The 21,225-nt window shown below is 48.4% G+C and overlaps 1 protein-coding gene across 1 annotated transcript in view; it reads right to left on the bottom strand.

Annotated features, from left to right (window-relative positions):
- Positions 1-21,225, bottom strand: part of ZMYND11 (zinc finger MYND-type containing 11) — a 1,608,641-nt gene that overhangs the window by 1,242,159 nt on the left and 345,257 nt on the right. Inside the window, exon 3 of the mRNA XM_069647993.1 lies at positions 18,165-18,324. Coding sequence (XP_069504094.1) covers positions 18,165-18,324 — 160 coding nt within the window. The remainder of the gene's footprint in view (positions 1-18,164; positions 18,325-21,225) is intronic.

Below are 21,225 nucleotides of genomic sequence, written 5' to 3'. Positions count from 1 at the left end.
GTTTGGGCCTGGCTACGTGAGGTGGGCGAAACTGCTGTACAGCGAGCCACTGGCCAGGGTGCGCACGGGGTCTGTGATATCCAAAAGGTGGCGACTTAGCAGAGGCACCAGACAGGGATGCCCCTGGTCCCCGATGCTGTACATATTGGCCCTGGAGCCCCTGGCGGTGTACCTCAGACAACAGTATGACTTGGTTGGCATTGAGGTGGGAGGAGAGAACCATTTGATATCCCTATATGCTGACGACCTGTTGTTGTACCTGAAGTATCCGGAGGAAAACCTCCAGTACATTTTAGAGGTCATGGAAAAGTATGCGGAGTTGTCCGGCATAGCGGTTAATCCCGGTAAATCGAGCATGTTCCCGCTGGGGAGCTTCATTGGGGTCCCTCTGGAACGGTTGCCGGTGTTGCCCGTGCCCTGGGCAACTGAGTCTTTCCGCTACCTCGGAATTGATGTATATCATACTGTGAAGGAAGAACACTTGCACAATACCGAGGCGGCGGTAAAGAAAATCCGCGATAGTATGCGGTTTTGGGAGAAGCTGCCGCTGGCAATGGTGGGCCGGGGGGCGATGCTTAAAATGGTGGTCCTGCCCAGGCTTTTGCACTTTTTCAGCAATATACCATACTTGAGACCCAGGAAGTTCTTTGTCAAACTTGATAGTGTATGCAGGGACTTCCTGTGGCACGGCATCCGCAACAGGGTGGCCTTGTGGAAACTGCAAAATTTCCACGATAGGGGAGGCATCAAGCTGCCGAACTTTGAGGCCTATTATGTGGCCAGCCAGCTGTAATACGTGACCAAATGGCTCTCTGATGAGGAAACTCCTGAGTCTAGGCTGGTTGGGAGGGACTGCGCCCCGTTTTATCTAAAGGAGGTTGTCTGGGTCCCTAGGTCGGACTTGCAAGGACGCCCATGTATGTTGCTGTTGGGGTGGAGAATTTGGCGCAGAGTGTGATTGAGAGCCCGTACCCGTGTTCCCCGCATGTGCCGCTGGTCGCCCTAACTATGGGGGACAGCCAGCTCAGGAAAATTATCAGGACATATTGGGAAACGGTTGGGCTGGCCACATTGGGAGACATATGGCAGGATGGGGCCATTAGAGAATTCGTAGACCTGGGTGAAGAAACAGGGCTGCACGGGGGCCAATATGTTACATATCTAAGGCTGGTACAGATCATCCGCAAGACTTGGCCGGAGACGGTGCTAGCGGAAGATCCGGACGCACTGATCGGAACGATATATGATATATCAGAGGGCGGGCATGAGATCTCTAGATTATATGAGGTGGTGATGACCCGGGTGGGGAAGGACTTGATGGATTTGAGGCTTGATTGGGAAGTGGAAGTGGGGGCACAGATGACTGATGGGATGTGGGAACGGGCCATGGGATACCATAAGAAAGTGTCCAGGAATGCTAGATTGCAGCAAATACAGCTGTACATCACGCACAGAGCATATATGACCCCGAAGAAAATAGCCAAGTTTGCGAACGCAGGTAGACAAGCATGCCCGAAATGCGATGAAGAAGACGCAGGTATGACACATATGTTCTGGTCCTGCCCAGCGATTGAAGGCTTTTGGGGGGAAGTGGCACAGAAATTAGCAGATAAGGGGGTTCTGCTACGCATTGACACGGCCTGGGCCTGCCTCCTGGGAGGGTTCCCTGGACCACGGAACACCAAACATCTCGGGAAACTGAGAGACCTGGCGTATGTACTTGCTAAGAGAAGGATAACTATGAGTTGGAAGCAACGCCATGGGCCAAGAATAGAGATATGGTGGTGGGACCTGCAGAAGTGGGCGGAGGCTGAAACAGTGGTATGGCAGGAAGCGTGTGGCAATTGTGGGGAGGAAGAAGTGGGCAACCTGGCGGCTTGGAGAATGTTAATTACGGGACTGTTTGGCACGGAAATGGACCTTGCTGCTTCTGAGAGGGGCGGCGCCCGGCCACACCAAGTGTACACAGAACAGTAAGGTTGATAAGCTCTTGGGGGGGTGGGGGGTTTGAAGTGCAGTAACATGGCATTGATTGATGTTTACAGTTTGTAATGTATAATGCTGCAAGTTTGGTTTGTATTGTTTTATTTTGAAAATAAAAAATATTTTAAAAAAAAAACCTTGAAGACCCTGCTGGGAGAACTTCAGCTTGAAGACATATGGAGGCTACACCACCCACACCAGAGACATTATGCGCACTATTCGGCCCCACAAAACGTGTACACATGGTTAGATTATATGTTTGTTGCTTCGGAGATGGCTGGGGAGATGGTGCAGTCGGAATACAAAGCGAGGGTCCTCTCGGACCACTCGCCACTGATCTTAATATGGCAATACTTGCCCCCCAGAGTGTAGATCCCTACTTGGCGGCTCAGGGCTGAGGCATTGAAAGACACAGCAGAGAGGATCTGAGGGAAGAGATTATTGAATACTTTGAAAAAAAACACCGGAAGTGTAGAATCAGCAGGCACTTTGTGGGAGGCATTTAAGGTGCTGGTGAGGGGATCGGCCATATCTAAATCTAGAGGGCACCAAGGAGGCATAATCCAGGAACTACATAAAGCTGAGGCCGAAATAGAAGCAATCTTGAATAAGGGGAACAGCTCCCCAGAGGCCGCTAAAGCCATAAGCAAACTACAGCAAGAGTGTGGGGAGCACTGGGAGAGACTATGGAATATAAACTATAAAAAATATACGGAAAGGCAACATGCGGACGGGGACAAGCCGGGGAGGCTGCTGGCATGGCTATACAAAAACGAGATGCCCAGATCAGCCATCAGAGCGATAATAGGGGAGAATGGGCAAACGCTAGATTCCAAGAGGGAGTGAATGATGGGTTCCTCAAATTCTACCAACAATTGTACAGAGACGTAGAAGGGGGGGGGGGATGGAACGAGATAGTGGAAACATTAGAAGATATAGGTTTACCCAAGCTGAGCGCTAAAGAGGGAGAACTTAGATGCCCCGCTCAAACTGGAGGAACTGGAAGCAGTGGTGAAGCAACTACCTACTAGTAAGGGCCCAGGAGCCGACGGACTCCCCAGTGAGTTTTACAAAACGTACAAGACGGAAGTGCTCCCCCCATTACTAGCCATGCTGAACGAGGCACTAGGGACAGGTAGATTTGCGGAACCCCTGAGAGAGGCAATCATTATCCCGCTTCTCAAGCCTAATAAGCCTAGCACGGAGTGTGGGTCGTATAGACCGCTATCCATGCTAAACCAGTATAGCAAGATTCTCACGGCTGTGCTGGCAAACAGACAGACAGGTCATAGGCAAACTCATACATCCAGACCAGACTGGATACGTGCTGCAAAGAAGCATATCCGACAACCTCAGAAGGCTCCACTGCGTCATAGCACAAATAGAGGGGATACGCAAGAAGTAGGGATTTTCTTTCTAGATGCAGTAAAGGCCTCTGACTCGGTCAGATGGCCTTGGCTGACGGCTGCCCTGAAAGAATATGGAATAGGGCCGGGTATCTAAAATGGGTAAAACAACTGTACAGCTCGCCACTAGCCAGAGTTAAGATGGGTGCGACAATCTCGGACAAGTGGCAACTCAGTAGCGGTACCAAACAGGGTTGCCCTTGGTCCCTGATGCTATACATCCTCGCAGTAGAACCCCTGGCGATATATCTAAGACAACAATAATAAGTGGTAGGAGTCTACACGAAGGGAGGTCCGCATTTAATATCATTATATGCCGATGATATACTGCTATACCGGAGATATCCAGACGAAAACTTGCAATACATCCTAGAAGTAATGGAGCGATTTGCAACTCTATCCGGCATTGCAGTTAACCCCAAGAAGTCGAGCTTGTTCCCCCGGGGTAGATATAAAGAGATCCCGCTGGAGAACCCACCAGTATTGCAGATACCCTGGGAGTAATTATAACCTTTAGATACCTGGGTATTGATATCTACCATGAGGTGGAAAACGAACATACACACAACACAGAGAGGGCGGTGGCAAAAGTGGAGAAAAGCATGAGATTCTGGGAGAAACTCCCCTTGGCCATGGTGGGGTGGGTGGCGCTGTTGAAGATGGTGTTATTGTCCAGGCTGCTACACTTCTTTGTGAACATCCCCTATATGATACCCAAGCGTTTCTTTGTTAAACTACAGAGCTTATGTAGAGGTTTCATCTGGCACAATACTAGGAATAGGATAGCCCTGTGGAAACTGCAGAACATGTATGATAGAGGGGGCATAACATTGCCCAACTTCGAGATGTACCACCTGGCCAGCCAACTACAGTATGTAGCAAAGTGGCTGACTGAGGACTCCACAGCAGAGTTCAGATTGTTGAGGTTTGAGTGTGCTCCGTTTTTTCTGAAAGAGTTGGTATGGGTGCCTTAATCAGAACTAATGGGACGATTAAGGCTGTTGGAACTGGGATGGAGGGTATGGCGGAAGGCTTGTCAGGCCATGGAGAACCCGACCCGTGCGTTCTAGAGGTGCCACTAGTAGCATTGGTGGGAGTGGGAGTGGATGAACAACTGAGGAAGAAGATTTGCAAGCATTGGGAACCGGTGGGAATTGTAACATTGGGGGACATATGGCAAGAAGGGACGATAACCTAATGTACTAGCTGACACAACAGGGTTATACCCAGGGCAACATATTACCTACACTATAGTGGTACTGAGGGTGAGAGACTCATGGCCCGGAACAGTGCTTGAGGAACAACCCAACGAGACTATAGAAACAATCTATGATATCTTAGAAGGGGGACACGAGGTCTCCCGAATTTACAAACTCTTGATGTTTAGGGTGGGAAAGGAGGTGACCCAGCTGAGACGGGATTGGGAGGAAGAAGCGGGGATACCCATGCATGATGGGCTGTGCGAGAGGGCTCAGAGATACCACAAAAAAGTGTCCAGGAACGCGAGGTTGCGGAAAATCCAACTATACATAACTCATAGGGCATATATGATCCCGCAAGGGATCGCTAGATTCAAGTGCACAGAAACACAAACATGCCCCAAATGCGGGGAGGTGAATGCCGAGATGGTACACATGTATTGGGCATGCCCGGAAATTGGGAAATTCTGGGGAGAAGTCACCCACCGTTTACCAGAGAAAGGAATCCGGCTAGATATGGAATCAGTATTGGCATGCATGCTGGGAGGCTTTACAAGACCTTGCAACCTGAGACACTTGAGCAAGCTTAAGAACCTGGCCTACATACTGGCCAAGCGAAGAATTGCCATGGGCTGGAAGGCATGCCACAGACCCAATATAGAAGTGTGGTGGCATGATCTCCAGAAATGGGCAGAGGCGGAAACGGCAGTATGGTATGAGACGCCCAATAGGGGAGAGGAGGGGGAAACAGAAACCCTGATGGCCTGGAGACACCTAGTAACCACACTATACGAGTCCACCCAGGCTGGTTCAAGCGACCAAGACTCCTCCTGATATACAGAGGAGGAACCTCTAGAAGAAATTAGGGCGGAGAGTGAGGGAGAGTAAGCTCGAGTTAAGGGGGAGTTAAAGGGAGAACAGTGGCCACCTTATGATAATGTGTTTGAAGTTTGATCTATTATATGCACTGTCGCGCTTGTTTTGTTGATTGTTGTTGTAAAAATTATAAAAACTGTTTTAAAAAAAAAAAAGATATCTGACAATCTCGGGCAGGAGTGCAGCACCCCCTCAGGTGACTCTGCCCTCACAAGTCAGTCATCCAAAGAAGGGTACAGATGATGGCCCTCCAAGAAGAGAAGACCTGCCACTGCATTCATCAAATTTGTGAAGACACGAGGGGCCAAGTTCAGTGGTACGACAATCATGTACCGCAGACACTTCTTCCAATGCGATTGGTAGATGGGAACATGCAGGCAGGCATACTTGGGGTCTAGGGAACACATCCATCCGCCAGCCCCCATGCACACAGAGACTCAGCTATGTGCGCAGGAGTAATCATCTTGAATCGTTTGAGTAGTAACAACAGATTTAGAAATGACAGATCCAGGACAACCCTCAGGCCAAACAGGGGGGGGCCTGGGAATCTCTCTACCAGCACGGACACAGCCCAATGACCTGTTCTTGGGTGAATAACCCCTGGGAGAGACTCTACCAAGTCTTTAGCTCACTGTCCCTTTCACAGAGAAGACATGTCCCTGCATATCAGTCTTTGTCCTGCCCAGAGGCAGTCCAGCACCGAAATACTAGGCAATTCTCCTCTGAACAAGAGTACCAACAACAACCCCATACACGCGTTTCAGCCTTGTTGGGCACCATCAGTGAGGTGAAGCTGTGCCTCTCTAAGAACAGTGATCAAGGGGTCCACGTCTGGATTGCCCTGGTAACTTAGGGTGAGACCCAAAGTTAATTATGCAAAACAAGGGGGTTGGGGGGTCTCGTCGTTTTTGGGTACTGCAAAAATCCTGGAATAGTACCTGGAGCAACTGTCTGAAAGAGGAGCCAGTTCTATCACCTGCATCTCCAAGAGTGAAAGGTCCTCCCGTAAAAGAGTCCGGACCCGATCTGACGAAGAGGAGGAGAGGATGGTAGAGGCAACAGAAGAGGAAGACTGAAGACCGTGAAGACTTCGGATAGGATCCACAGGTTGTTGAAAAGGCACTTCCAGGTGTCCTGGAAAAGAGCCAAACGGCCCCCCACAGGCGAGCTCTGTTTCCTGACCTTGACGTCACTGTTTCTTGGCATCAGAGGTGGGGGCAGAGAAAGGGGAACTGAAAAACCCACGCAATGTAATCTGCTTTCTCCTGTTGTCCATGGGCGACCTGTCAGGCATCCATATACCGTGGGCCCGAAATCTCTTGATGCCAGAGAAAGCTCTGGGTTTGAACTCGGCCCTGCCCTGTGACTGAGGGAAGAATTTCAGTCCAGGATTTTCAGGATGCCAAGGACTTTGCTGTTTGAGTGAAGATTTTCTTCTTTGTAAACTCGTCACTGGTTGACTAATGAAAAAGGTCCATGCCCTCAAAGGGCAGATCCAGGATCCGCTCCTGCACGTCACACGAAAACTTTGTGGCATGCATCCATGCCGTCCTTCTCATCTCAACACCAAGGCACAGCCCTCTGCTGGCTGTGTCGATGGGGGAGACCAAAGACTATGAGGTCCTGCGCTATGGCCCGGCATCTGCCAGGCCGGCCGGCCTTGAAGGAGGCTTGCTTTTCCGGAAGCAGGTTGGGCAGAAATTCTCTGAGCTCCTGCCACAGCTTCAGGTTAGCCGTAGCCAAAATGGCGTCTGTGCTGGCTTACCGCAGATGCAGTCCTGAAATGGAATCACAGTGCTTTCCCAAAGAATTGAGGACTTTGTCCCCCTTGGTGAGGCAACTGGAGGTGGCTTCCATGGAGGAAAACAAGGAAGACGATGGTTTAGAATATAAGGAGGCCACAGCCACCACTGAGGAATGCGGATGATGGGAGGCAAGGAGGATTGGCTCCACGTCCATCAGCCTAAACCTGGTGTACACCTTCTTGTTTATTTATTTTAATCCTTAGTAACGCGCCAGATCGCCCAACGGCCTCAAGGTGCACAAATATGTCAAACGGAAGACAAAAGACCAGACAGAGAAACAGAGTCAGAGAACAGAGTAAGAACTAGATCTAGAGAGCTCTAAAGAGAAACGTTTTCAACTTCTTTTTTAAATCAACAAGCAACGTGGTAATTTTTAGATCCAAGAGGATGGAGTTCCAGGTGGCGGGAGCTGAGACATCAAACATTGTCTTCCCAAATTTGGCTCAACGAAATCTGGGTTGGCTGAGTTTAGCTTGGTCAAGTGACCCGAGAGATCGTGAGGGTAGATACCGCTGAATGGGCTCTGAGAGATATCCAGGCGCTGCAAAGGTCAAGCATTAAAGGTGAGTGTCAAGATCTTAAAAGGAGACACTGTGCTTAACCGGCAGCAAGTGCAGGTTTTGTCTGGCTTCGGTGATGGACTCCCGTCTGGGGATGCCCAGCACTGCTCTGACCACACTGTTTTGTGTGACCTGAAGGGGGGGCAGATTGGATTGAGCAGTTCCCGCCAGCAGGCTACTACAGTATTCTATCCTCAAGTTGACTAAAGCAGAGGATAGTATAGACATGTTTTTAATGACAAGAAACAGACGCAGATAACCCAACTGTTTGTTAATCCAACCACAAGAGGCACGGGTCTTGGCAACTTGTGGCCTCATGGTGAGCTCCGAATTTAGCGTAACGCCAAGCTTTTTGACGTTCTTAACCACAGGAATGGGGGCATTGGAAATGAAATAGGAAGCATAAGATATTTTTTAAACATATGATTGGAAGCAGTGATAAGAATCTCAGTCTTATCCGTTTTGAGGGGCATGGAATTCACCAAGAATGAATGATGGCCTTGATGGCCAGAGAATCCTGGCCGTAAATGCCTGATAGTTCAAGGATGACCTGGGTGTTATCGGCATAATTAGTATAGCGGACACCCAGGTCATCAAGCAGCAGGAGAAGAGTGAGAATGTAAATATTGAAGAAGGTGGGTGACTGAAGAACCCTGTGGGACACCCTGCGTGAGTAGAGTGGGACAGGAAGAGGCATCGTGAATGGCAATGTTCATCTGGGCATTGGCCCTGGGCTTCTCCCAGACCTTTTGCGCCACCTGCAGAACATCCTTCTGGAGAGGGATGCCAGACCAGATCATGGTATGCTCCCAAGACCTCTGCTAGCACTTCTGACTTCTGGGGGCTTCCTCAGGCAGAGGGACCCCCAAGAACTCTGTCAGGCCTTGAAGGCAGCCATGAAAGGCCTTAACTGATGCATAGGCTTCATCGTTCTGGGTGTCCTCTTCCTCATCGTCCCCCCCTCTTTTCACAGACTGAAGAGAATCTGAGCCACACATGCCAGCAGGGTCCTCCCCAAGGTCCGGAGCCGCAGACCAGTCCAACGGATGTTGAGGGGGAGGAAGTGGTGGTACAGGAGGAGGTGGAGGGGGTCAGAACATCCGGTAGGGCCTGGACCGGGGGAGAGACCGGCATTGGAACCAGCAGTGCTGGAGGAACGGGAGGAGTACCCAGAAGAGGGGGCTGGGGCGCAACACCTGCGGGATGACCTTCACAATGTCCTACAGGAGACCCTTCAACTGAGGGGAACGCATGAGGAAGCGCTCGAAGAAGCGGTCCTCGCAAGGCTCTGGGTCCCTAAGGGCCCAGCCCCCCGAGGCGCTGAGCCTCCGCTCCTGATCAAAGCGCTGGTGCACGTAGCCGTAAGGCTGCGATGGCCGTAGGATCCGCTGCTGCTTCCAGAAGGGAAGGGGGCTGGTCTCATCCTGCAAAGCCTATTTGATGGCTGAAAGCACTGGCGGGCCCTGAGCTGGATCCAAGATGGCTGCCGGCCTGGCATGCACCGCCACTGTGCCATTTTGAAGCCTTGCACCACGCTCTGGGCAGGACGGCACAGAGGCCTTGAGCCAAAAGAGGCTTCAGACATGGGAGGATACAGCTTGGGTCTGGTACACGAAGCAGAGGCATCAACCTCACAGATCACTTTGGTAGGCGCTGGTAGTTGTAACGCCCTGACTCACAACCTCTGAGCGAGCTCCGGTAGGCTGGACGCACTCGGCACCTGTGCCGGTAGCCGTGCTGGATCGTGTCAAGGACAGACTCTTGGAGGTGGCACTCGATCCCTTACCCCCCTGGGGTAGAAGAATCGTCCTTCGGAGGACAGCCTGGTAGGGCCCCTGAGTCTCTCAGCTTGGGAGCCGGTAGCCAGGAAGACCTCAGGTCTGTTCCCGGAGCATCCGGAAGAACCCCTGGGCCCCTCGACCTGGGAGCCGTTAGACTTGGAGGCCTCGGGCATGCCAGAACAAGAATTTGAGGAAGCCTGATAAGTGGGAACCAGAGGAAAGGAGTGGCCACACTGTGGAGCTGTGCTGAACAGAGGATAAAGGAACAACATAACAATCCTGTGATCTCTGCACTTCTGGGTGCTGTTCTGCAGTGTGAAAATGAACGCCACCTCAAACTAAGGCTGTTTGTTCCTCCTGAAAGTTCCTGCGGTTAAAGTTTTCCAGGTAATGACCTGCAAGGCGCCCAGTGAACAATCTACTGAACAGCTATACCGTGATAAATAAAAAGTGAAAAACAAACTATTGATCTAACGGCATGATACAGCGCCACTGAGGCAAGATAGATGACCTTCTATTCCATCTGGAGTCACCTTTAGAGCCCCCGGAATGCGAGTGCAGATAACACTCTGCACCAACCTCCTCTGCCCCTTCTTCAACAAGCACCGAGCGATACTACCACCTGACCCTGAGCCAGTTTTAAGCAACGGCTGATATCTTAGTGAATTTTCTTTTCTACCATGATGAAGGCGTGCAATCAACTAACTGGTTGGTATTTGTTTTCAGTTGGGCCTCTGAATAACCTTAAAAGAATAGTGCGCTCAGAAATATTATTTGCTAAAATGATGGCCAATAGTCTGAAACATAGTTTAGACATATTTTGAATGAAAGTTCCTATGTAAAGACTTTAAGCAAACGAGGCTCAAAGCGTTTACATGGGAGCATCCATGTTGCGATTTCAGGCAGCCTCCTCAGCTCTGCCTTGGCGGCACTAAACAAGCAGCAAAAGCCCCCTACTGGGAGCTTTTGCTTACTGCAGCCAGAGTAGAGCTGAGGAGGCAGCCTTCACTTTCATTTTACGTTTACGGTGCTCCCCAAGCCCCGGGAAGCACAGAAAACATAAAATGAAGGCAAAAAGCTGAGGTGCGTCAATTAAAAATACAACGTTGTTGTATTTGTGATTGCAGTGGTTGGAAAACCACGGAAATCATAAATACAACAACATTGTTATTCTGACTGCTGTGGCTTTTGCATGGAGTCTCCTGGGCTCCCCCAACCCTGAGGGAGTACATTAGACTCCAAGCGAAAGCTGCCACATTCACAATAACAACGTTGTTGTATTTGTAAATACTGTGGCATTTACAAATACAACAATGTTGTATTTCTCACTGCGGCAGCTTTCGCTTGGAGTCTCCTAGACTCCCTCAGGGTTGGGGGAGCCCAGGAGACTCCACGCGAAAGCTGCTGCAGTGAGAAGCATTTCAAAACACACCCGCGTTGTGTTTCTGCCTGCCGTGGCTATCACTTTGGGTCTCCAGGGAGCCCCAGAGACCCAAAGTGATAGCCACGGCAGGCAGAAACACAACACAGTTGTGTTTCAAAAACGCTGCAGTGTTTCTTTCTAAGTTTCTCAGGCTCCTCCAGCTCGAGCAGCGCGAGAAACTTCGCAAGAAACCCGCAGCGTTTTTAAATACAACGTTGTATTTATGTTTGCAGTAGCTTCAGCTTGGAGCCGAGGGACCTCCAAGCTAAAGCTAACGCAAACATAAATACAACGTTTTAAAAGCTGCGGTTTCTTTCTAAGTTTTCCAGGCTCCTCCAGCCTCCAGTTTCGAAAAACAAACTAATACTCCACAGTTTCCACTACATGTCGGCCTATGCACAGCATGTGATCAAAGCAGATTCCACAAGCCTCAGAAATATATATATATATCTCTCACGTGCAGCACCCGGTGGCTTCAGTTCTGTTTTTGCCCCTTTACAGCAGAAATACCTGCAAAAGTACAGAAATGACCGTACTCAGCCTAGAAGGAACGAAAGCTGTAATAGCATGGGAAATTCTACTCTGGGGTAGGCTGGGAGGGCGATGAGGAATACGTGCGAGGAACCTCCAGTCGAAAGAACGTTACCAGGGGTAAGTAACTTGTTCTTCGAATGGATTGTGTCCTCCAAAGTATTCCTCATTTTTTGACAGACTCCCAAAGCAGTATTTGATTCGGAGGAGGGAGTGGAAATGTAGTCTAAAGGTTTTCATGAACCGAGTGCAGGACTGCTTTACCAAAGCTACCATCCTGACCGAGAAAGATTCCAGGCAGTAATGCTTTGTGAATGTGTGGATAATAGACCATGTTGCCGCTTCACAATTACTTTTTATAGGTACACCCCGTTGCAGGGCTGTAGGGGTAGCCATGCCCCTGGTGGAATGGGCTTTTAAACCTTCCGTAGCCTCCTTGCCTGCCAACCTGTAACATTCTGAAAGACTGACGCAGCTTATGACACATATATCCAATGAAAAGTTGTTAATCAATATGCAGTTTTGACATCCTAGATATGTAAAAGCTTAGGGTCCAACCTATGTAGACTCTTCTCCTTCTTGCCAGGATGAGGTGTGGGATCGAAACAAGGCAAAACAATGTTCTGTCCTTTGTGGAAATCAGAAAAGATTTTAGGTAAAAATTAAGGTTTGACCCTTAAAGCAATCCTATCCTTGTGGAAGATAGTAAAGGGTGGCTTGGACGAAAGTGCTTGCAACTCGCTCACTCTATGGGCTGATGTTAGAGCTACTACCAATAGAATGGTTTTAAAGGTTAAGAACCTTAAAGGTCATGAATGTAAAGGTTCAAAAGGTGCACACATTAGGGATTTTAAAACCAGATTAAGGTCCCAAACTGGAACCTGGAAAGGAGATGGAGGGAAGAGGGTGGGGGGGGGGGGCACATTGCTAAGCCCCTTTAGAAATTGTGTCACCAGTGGAATTTTGAAGCATGAACATTCCTCTGACGAGGGCTTAAAGATGGACAGCGTTGCTAAGTAGCCTTTAATAGTACCAATCTGGAGCCCCAGATTGGCCAAAGATAGCAGAACGGATAAAATATCCAGGTTTGTACACATAAAAAGAATCTACATTCTTTTCTCTGCACCAGTTGCAGAATTTATTCCAATGGCAACGGTACAAAGACTTTGTTGCTGGCCTTCTGGCGGAACACAAACTCCATTACGTCATCCAGGAGGTCCCAATCCTTGTATCACAACCTTTCAGAAACCAATCATGAAGGCTGTGTGTTTTGACCTCTGGATGGGGAACCCGACCCTTCTCTCATGAGAGAAGTTCCTGTCTTTGTGGAAGACGCATTGAAGGGCAGATGGACATGTCCAGACGGTCCGGGTACCACGTCCTCCTGGCCCAATCCGTGGCAATTATGATCATGTGTATCCCGAACTTCAACCTCCTGATCACTTGAGGAATGATGGGGACTATAGGAAATGCATATAGGAGTGGAAATTCCCAGTCCACCACTAACGCGTCCTCTAGAGCTCCTCTAGGGGGAAATTCCCAGAAGCAGTAAGGATCGCACTTGCGGTTGGCACCGGTCGCAAACCGATCTACTTGAGGGGTTCCCCAAATGGTGAAGATCTCTTGAACGACTTCCTGAGCTAGTTCACACTTATGGGAGACTGTGCTCTGCCTGCTCAGAGTGTCCGCCGCTGTGTTCTCCTCTCCGGCTAGCTGAACTGCTGACAGGGATTGCCTTCTTGAATTGCCCAGTACCAGAGCTGCATTGCCTCTCTGCACAGTGGTAGTGACCCTACACCACCTCTCTTGTTGAGGTAGTACATGGAGACTGTTGTCCGTCATTATCGGAACGTTCTTTTCCCATACAGTGAGGCATCCGTTACTACTGTTATCTCCAGCCATGGTTGCCAAAATTGTTCTCCCTTCAGTATATTGTCCTTGCAGGCCCTCCACAGAAGATCTGGTCTGACCCTGCTTGGAACCAGATGTAGGTCTGCCATCTTTCCTGAGAACTGGGACCATGAAGTTCTTTGAACCCATTGAAGGGATCTCATTCTGATGCGGGCCTCTGGCACCAGATAAATGCAGGATGCCATGAGGCTGAGCAACCTCAAAAAAAGGCCGGGAGACAATGGGCATTCTGAAATTTGGTAACCATCTGAAGAATGTCTTGAACCCTCAGCTCGGGTGGCGAGCTCTTTCCCAAGGTTGTATCCAGTACAGCTCTGATGAACTGGAGTTTTTGAGAGGGTGTCATATGGAACTTCTTGAGGGAGAAGCCCAGTCTGTGAAGAGAGTGGCAGGTCATGTTGAGATGATCCAGGGCTTGTTCGGAAGAACGCGCCCGGTCAGCCAATTGTCCAGGTAGGGGTAGACGTGAATCCCCCTCTCTCCTGGGACTCACTGCCACCACCGCCGTCAGTTTGATGAAAACCCTCAGGCGGAGCTCAGCCCGAATGGCACAACTCGAAATTGATAATGAGAACCGCCAACTTCGAACCTCAGGTATTTTCTGTGCTTGAGATGGATCGGCACATAAAAATAAGCATCCTGAAGGTCTAATGATACCAACCAATCCTGGAGTTGGAGGGCCTGAAGGATCTGAGAAAGTGTGACTATCTTGAACTTGTCCTTCCTGAGGAACTTGTTCAAGTATCTCAAGTCCAAGATGGGTCTCAGTCCTCCGTCCCTCTTGGGTATTAGAAAATAAGGGGAATACCAACCCTTGTTCCTCTCCGCTACAGGCACTGGTTCTATACTGCCTTTCTCTAGCAGGGTTAAAATCTCCTGCACAAGGAGCGGATCTGGAATCCTCAAAGAGTGGTTCTCCGGTGGATTGTTCTGAGGTCTCCGTATAAAAGGAAGGCAGTAACAGACCGTGGGCCACTATTTCTAAAGCCCAAGCATCCGAAGTAATGTCTCGCCACTCTTCTAGATGCTACGACAGTCTGCCTCCGACTGCTGTACTGTGACTCAAGACTTCAGAGGTTTTGAGGCAGCTGATGCAGCGTCAGATGGTAAATAAAAGCCACTGCTTGAGCTAGCTTTGCACCCCTTCCTCGTCCACCACAAGGACATCTTCTTTGGCCCCTTTGACTGGCCATTCCTCTCGCCCTTCCAACCGAGGAGTAGTAGCAAAAAGATCTACCCCTCCAAGGTTGTCCACTAGGCCAAACAGGCTGAGGTTGCATAATAGCGGTGCCTAAAGATTTGGCCACCACCTTCGAGGTCTGCAACTTCTCAAGACTCTCGTCAGCCTTGTTGCCAAAAAGGTGAGACCCGTCAAAAAAGCATGTTGAGAAGTCTGGATTGCATGTCCGGTGCAAAACCCAACTTTGCCAACAACGCAAACCTGCGCATAACGGTGCTGGTAGCCATGGCTCTGCTGATGCTATCTGCAGAATCCAAACCTGACTGGAGAGACTTGCATATGGCTTCTTTGCCATCTCTATGACTAAGAAGCTGTCCCTCTAGTCCCCTTCGGGAATGTGCTCTGCCGCCATGGAAATGCAGTCCCATAGAGTGAACGTAAACCTTGCTAGGGCACATGTGGAGTTGGCAGATTTGAGTGCCATACTCCCTGCGGAAAATACATTCCTTGCCCATCCATCTATTAGTTTGTCAGAAGGGATGGTAGGGTACGTCATTTGTGTTGATGTTGCAGTAGCTGCCTGCACCACCATACTCCTTGGAGTAGGGGGTTTCGACAGGTAGTTGGGGTCACTACTGGAGGGGTGGTACCTCTTGGTCAAATTCTTATTGATAGCCGGATTGGTCTCCGGTGTCTCCCAATTCGTCGTCACCCTTTTCTGCAAAGCCATGTGGAATGGCAATATGGGATCCAACAGCAGACCTTTGTCTAAGATGTCAGTAAGGTCATCTTGTTGGTACGGTAATGGAGGTCTACTCCAACTCATGTAGTCCACTACCTTTGACATGAGTTGAATATAGGACACATCTGCATGCTCCCCAGCCTCTGGTCTCACAAACTCCAACTCAGTTGAGGCATCCACCACAATTGCAGTCTGCAGGTTGTCATGGAGGACCTTTATCCTGGACTCCTCTGCAGTAAAACTCAGGTACATTAGGCGTACCATATTGTAGTCCAAATGGAGCCTCTTCATCAGACTGCTCCTCCTCTTCATAAATGAAAGAAAGAGACTTAAAATAGTCTTTCCTGGGTAGCGGAACATATGTTTGTCAGGAATAATGGGTTTTTGTCAGTAATGGTTTAGACACTGGAGTAGTCATCAAAATTTTCTTCATCAGCGCCATTGGTTTAACTGGGCCGCTCGGTATTGATTGCGCAGCTGGCAAGGATGGTGCAGCTGGCATCTATGCCTTCGGCATCGATGGTTTGGCTGGTGTCGGAGGTGTCGATGGCATCGGCAACCTTGACTTATGCTTACGGCTCGACTGATCCTTCGACGTGACTTCATTGGATCGAGGCCTCGAGGGCTCACAACGTGGATCGGGCCTTCATCCTGGGCTCGAGGGTGCACGGAATTTAGGTCAAGCCCTTTCCTTCCTGGCTTCTTTCGGAGGCACGCTAGGAGCATGGCTTGGAGGTTTTTATTTTTTGAATATTTTGAGCATCTCTGCTCGAAAGGCCTCCCACTCGGCCGGAGTGGACTTCTTGGTTGGGCAAGCAACTCTCTCTGGGAAGCGTCCAACGAGAAAGTCGACAAAGATGACCTATGGTGCCTTCTCTTCGATTTCTTCGAGGACGAAGAAGAGTGGTGTGAGCTACTCCTCGATCTCGACTGCTTATCCTGCTTCCTCCGAGGAGAGGCGCCTCTCGACTTGTCAGTAGAAGGTTTCATGGTCCGGTAGGAGATTTAGGGATTCAGCCTACCTTCAACTTCCCCTTACGTTCCTTCAAGGCCTTTCCAGTCATAGACTGGCACTTGGAGCAGTCAGAGGTGTCATGGTCCGCCCCGAGGCACCACAAATCGATTCGGTGGGGATCGGTCAGAGACATTTTTGACCCACAATCCAGATACTTTTTGAAACCGGACTTCGGTGTCGTTGGGGTCGATGATGAAGACATCTCAAAATAACAAAGTCGTCACAAGAGTGAAGAAGCACGCCGTATTTCTCGAAGCTAACACTGTTGCAGAAAAAAACCGAAACTGAAGCCAATGGGTGCTGCACGTGCAATATATACAACTTTGCAGACATCATCATCGAGATGTAGGCCTTCTAGGGTCATCGAGTCGACGTCATCGGCGCACAGCACCCTCCGCCGAAATTTTTTTTCCAAAGCAGCTGAAGCTGGACAACACGTGTCAAAAGATGAGGAATACGTGGGAGGACACAATCCTGCCCGTTACTATTTTTTGGAAAGTGCAAACTAAGCACAAATATATTGCGTTGTGTTTTACATACCTCATCTAAAGTTTAAAACCGAAGACAGATTCTAAACAATCGATGTAAACAATCCAGCCAGAGGCCCAATAATAAACGAACACCACAAAATACCAGGAGCACAGCAACAAAGCCAGATTTTTGGCTCTTTGAAAAGATCATGAAAAGTAATTTGCAGTTCAGATGGAAGTAGAGTTTCAGAACTCAAGGTCATCCCAGAGACGTAAGAGGTCCTTTTGGCTTTCCTGAAGAGAGTCACTGGCACTTAATCCCGCAAATCCTTCCAACATCTCAATTCATCTGCTAAATACCCAACAGTACCACATTATACTGCCCTATAAGTCAAAGAAGTGATCCGAAGTGGGATGCCAGCTGAAAACGCAAGACAATGGTACTGCTTAATACAGTTGGGCCCTTAAGAGCATGGCCAAACCAGAGCTTGTGTGGAGAATAAATATGCTGCATATTAAATGAGCCGGGTTCAAAATCACTCTTGATGAAAAATATTTCTGCTTCAAATGAGGGTGTAAGGGATGCTGGACATGATTGGCAAGCTGTACTTTATGGGATCATTTTCTGACAAATGGGATCCAACAGATCTAGATTATTTAAAGGGAGTGGGATGCCGACAGTGTAACTGAAGCTAATCCCACCTAAAAGAGAACAAATGGAAATAAATGGCTCACACAGATTCTGCAGAACGACGTTCGTTCACTCTCTGCAAATGGAAAGAAAGTACTGAGGTTCTGAAAGCGAACAGGCATGTTGGGGAGCAAGGCTTGGGCACACCTGGGGCTGCACATAGCTTGAGATGGGAAAACAAAGCAACAACATATGCTGTGCAACAGTGTTCTGATTCCCTTCAATACTGTCAGGAACATTGTAATAGTATAAAGGGAATGGGACAACTTTAATGGCTGAGAATGATACCAACACAATTAAGCCAATGCATTTTAAATAAATCTGTCCGTTCAATGCTTTCGCATAAGGTAACCTTCATCAATAGTCTGTTTTCACCAAATGTGATGAATGTTTCTGTGCTACAACAACAATTCTATGTGCAAAGGTGTAAGGGATCCTTTTAAAACTATAACAGCCTGCAAATATTTAGCCCATTATGAAATATTATTTAAATTGTTCAACTATAAAATGACGGTGAAAGCAATTCTCTAAAAGTTGAAAGTCAATAAAACAAGAAATACATGATCCCATTTAGTTTAAAATAATACTTACAAGTTCATCCCCTGGCAACCAGTATCCTTCCTGCTCAATACCAGCCTTTGACCCCTTGCAGCCCACTGTAAGAGTTTCAACAATAAGACCATCCTTCACAGCTAAGCTCAGTTGTCGTGAGATCTCTTTTGGGTGCATACCATGGACTCGCGTCATATACCTGGACACAAAGCAAAAACATTCATATAAGGACTTGAATGCTTAAGAAGGCTTGGAACAGGCTACAACATAATACCTACGAGGAAACCAATGGCAGCAAAATGAATGCTGATGGCTCTGAAGAAGAAAACACAACCCGTCGGCCAATCATAAATTAATGCAACAGCAAAGGAGAGCAGTGGAGCTACTTAATGCTGTTCGTGTCAAGGAGACACTATCATTACCCCCCCCATGGTATGGTGTAATACACTACAAACGATACAAGGAGTCCAATTTCAAAATCCCACAAGATCCTTTTCTCACAAAGCTTTTTCTTCTTTTACCTAAACCCAGAAACCATAACTTCTACTATGTTACAAAAACAAATTGTAAGCTATATGTTTTCTTATTTAAAAAAAGAGAATGATGCATGGGATTTCTGGTAAATTAGATATAGGTAAATACATTTTGTTTAAGTTCCGCCGTTCTTTGGCCATATCTTGAAACAATTTCTATCAAAAGCAGTCCAGTTCACCAATATTAACAGCAGCAATGTTTATAAATATACAATGCAAGATTCAAATTTAACTTAAACATGTGTTTCTTTCAACAGATTACTCGGCACCTAAAATACACAAAGTGGTTTTCAAGTATTTTGCAACTTTCAAAGACTGCCACGTTTTTAAAAAAAAAGAACTAAATTACTTACCCCGGGTAATGTTCTTTCAAGTGGATTTTCCTCCCACGTATTCCTCATCTTTGATACTCAAGTCTGCTTGCAGCTTGTTTAGGAAAATATTTTCATAGTTTCAGGCGCTGTGTGGCTCTCGAGTCGTGGCCCTCGACGGCCTCCTTCCTGTCCTCGGCCTTGACGTCGACTCTGGCAAAAGTAGCACGTGCAGCGACCGTTCTATTTTTTCCTCTACATACTCTGCCTATGCTACAGATGAATTCGACATTGAAAGAAAGGAAGGTGTAACTACATGGAAATTCTTGGCAAGTCATAGGGGAAGGATGGGAGGTCGATGAGAAATACATGAGGTGAGAGGAACCTCAAGTCGAAAGAACATTACCTTGGGCAAGTAATTTGTTTGTCAAATGGATTGTGTCCTCCAACTTATTCCTCATCTTTGATACACTCCCAAAGCAGTCAGTCAATGACACCAACCAATCCTGGAGTCGAAGAGCCTGAAGGATCTGTGAAAGAGTTACCATCTCGAACTTGTCCTTCCTGAGAAACTTGTTCAAGCGGCTCAAGTCCAAGATGGGTTGCAGTGCTCCATCCTTCTTGAGGATTAGGAAATAATGAGAGTACCATCCCTGACCCCTTTCCGCTGCAGGTACTAACTCTATTGCACCTTTCTCCATCAGGGTAAAGAATTCCTGTAGGAGGAGAGGATACAGATCTGACACATGATGGCCTCTTGGGGGCAATCTGGAGGTTTTGTAAACAAACATTTTTTAAAAAGGCAGGAGCCATGGGCCATTGTCTGCAGTGCCCAAGCATCCAAGGTTATGCCCTGCCAACTCTCCAGATGCTGAGACAGCCTGCCCCCCCACCACAGTCTTGTGTGCAAAGGAATAAAAGGGGTTTTGAAGGCATTGCAGCTACAGCTAATGGTAAGGCACCTGAGGCTAAGAGGGAAGCTCTTCCTCCTCTACCCCGGGACCCAGGTGGGGTCCTCCTATTGCCCCTCTGAGAGTATTTGCCCCTTTCTCTTGAAATAGATTAATAAAATTGAAAGGGACGTCCTCACCATGCATGTGAAGAACCCAGAGGTTGGATAGGCTGACAAATTGCTGCTCCTAGAGAGTTCACTGCTGCTTTAGAAGCTTGCACATTCTCCAAGCGGTCATCAGCTTAGTCTCCAAATAGCTGGCAACCGTCAAAATGCATGCCCATCACGAGTGCTTGGACATCAGGTGCAAAACCCGATTTTTATCGCCATGCAAATCGTCTTGAGACTGTGCTGCCTGCCATCGCTCTGCTAACCGAATCCGGTGAGTCTAAACCAGATTGTAGTGCTTTTCATTCAGTGCCGGTGTGGATTCAGGCTTATGCCAGTTCTCCAAGACCCTGGTCCTTAGTGCAGTATGAAATGGTAAAACTGCTACTCTTGGGGGTCCACTGTCCAGGTTGTCAGTGAGGTCATCCTTTTCTATTATGGCAGCCGGTTTCCCCCATCCAAGATACTCAGTAAATTTGCTCATCACCGATCAAATCAAAGGTCAGAGTAACCTGACACTTCTTGATTGACAAAGTCAGTTTCAGATGAAGTTACTGAACTACTAGCCTCTTTCAAAGTCTCGACAAGATATTTCATTTTGGGTACCTCTGAAACTAGTACCTCAGGTGCATTGGGGGTACCATATTCATAACCAAAGGGTACATCTTGGGCCACCTCATAGATAGATCCCATAGACCTGAAAAGATTCTGGCCTTGGTAGAGGTTTAAAGGACTTTGATGCCTCGACAGAAGGTTTCAAACCCTTGGCAGGCACCAATGGCACAGACGGGGCCAAGGGCGTCTAAGTAAGAAGCATCGTCGACGGCTTTGCAGATTTTGATTAATGCTTCGACATGGGGTTCGGGGGCCCAGATATTGATCGTTGTGGAAGAAGAACCTGACTTCAGCCTGTGTCTCGAGGAAGACTCCTTCGACACGTGCCGAGGAAACTTTCTTCCCGGGCTCTCTGGCACACAAGAAATGGAGGCTACAGGCGCCCTGCCGGTCTTGTCATACGCGGGTATCTGAGGATACTTTTTCGGCTCTTTTGGAGGGGCACTCAGAGGGCCATTCGGAGCCGCTTTTTGAAACACATCCAGCATTTTTAACCAAACCTTTTCCCAGTCAGTGGGGGTTGCCGACTTACTCGGGAAAGTGAACGTTCTGTCAGGCGAGGAGGAAGACTATGTAGGCGA

Source organism: Ambystoma mexicanum, chromosome 2q, assembly GCF_040938575.1.
Source record: "Ambystoma mexicanum isolate Mex_15411 chromosome 2q, UKY_AmexF1_1, whole genome shotgun sequence".
NCBI classification, from domain to species: Eukaryota; Metazoa; Chordata; class Amphibia; order Caudata; family Ambystomatidae; genus Ambystoma; species Ambystoma mexicanum.
The sequence above is the reverse complement of the archived record's forward strand: the minus strand, read 5'-3'. Positions and strand labels throughout refer to the sequence as shown.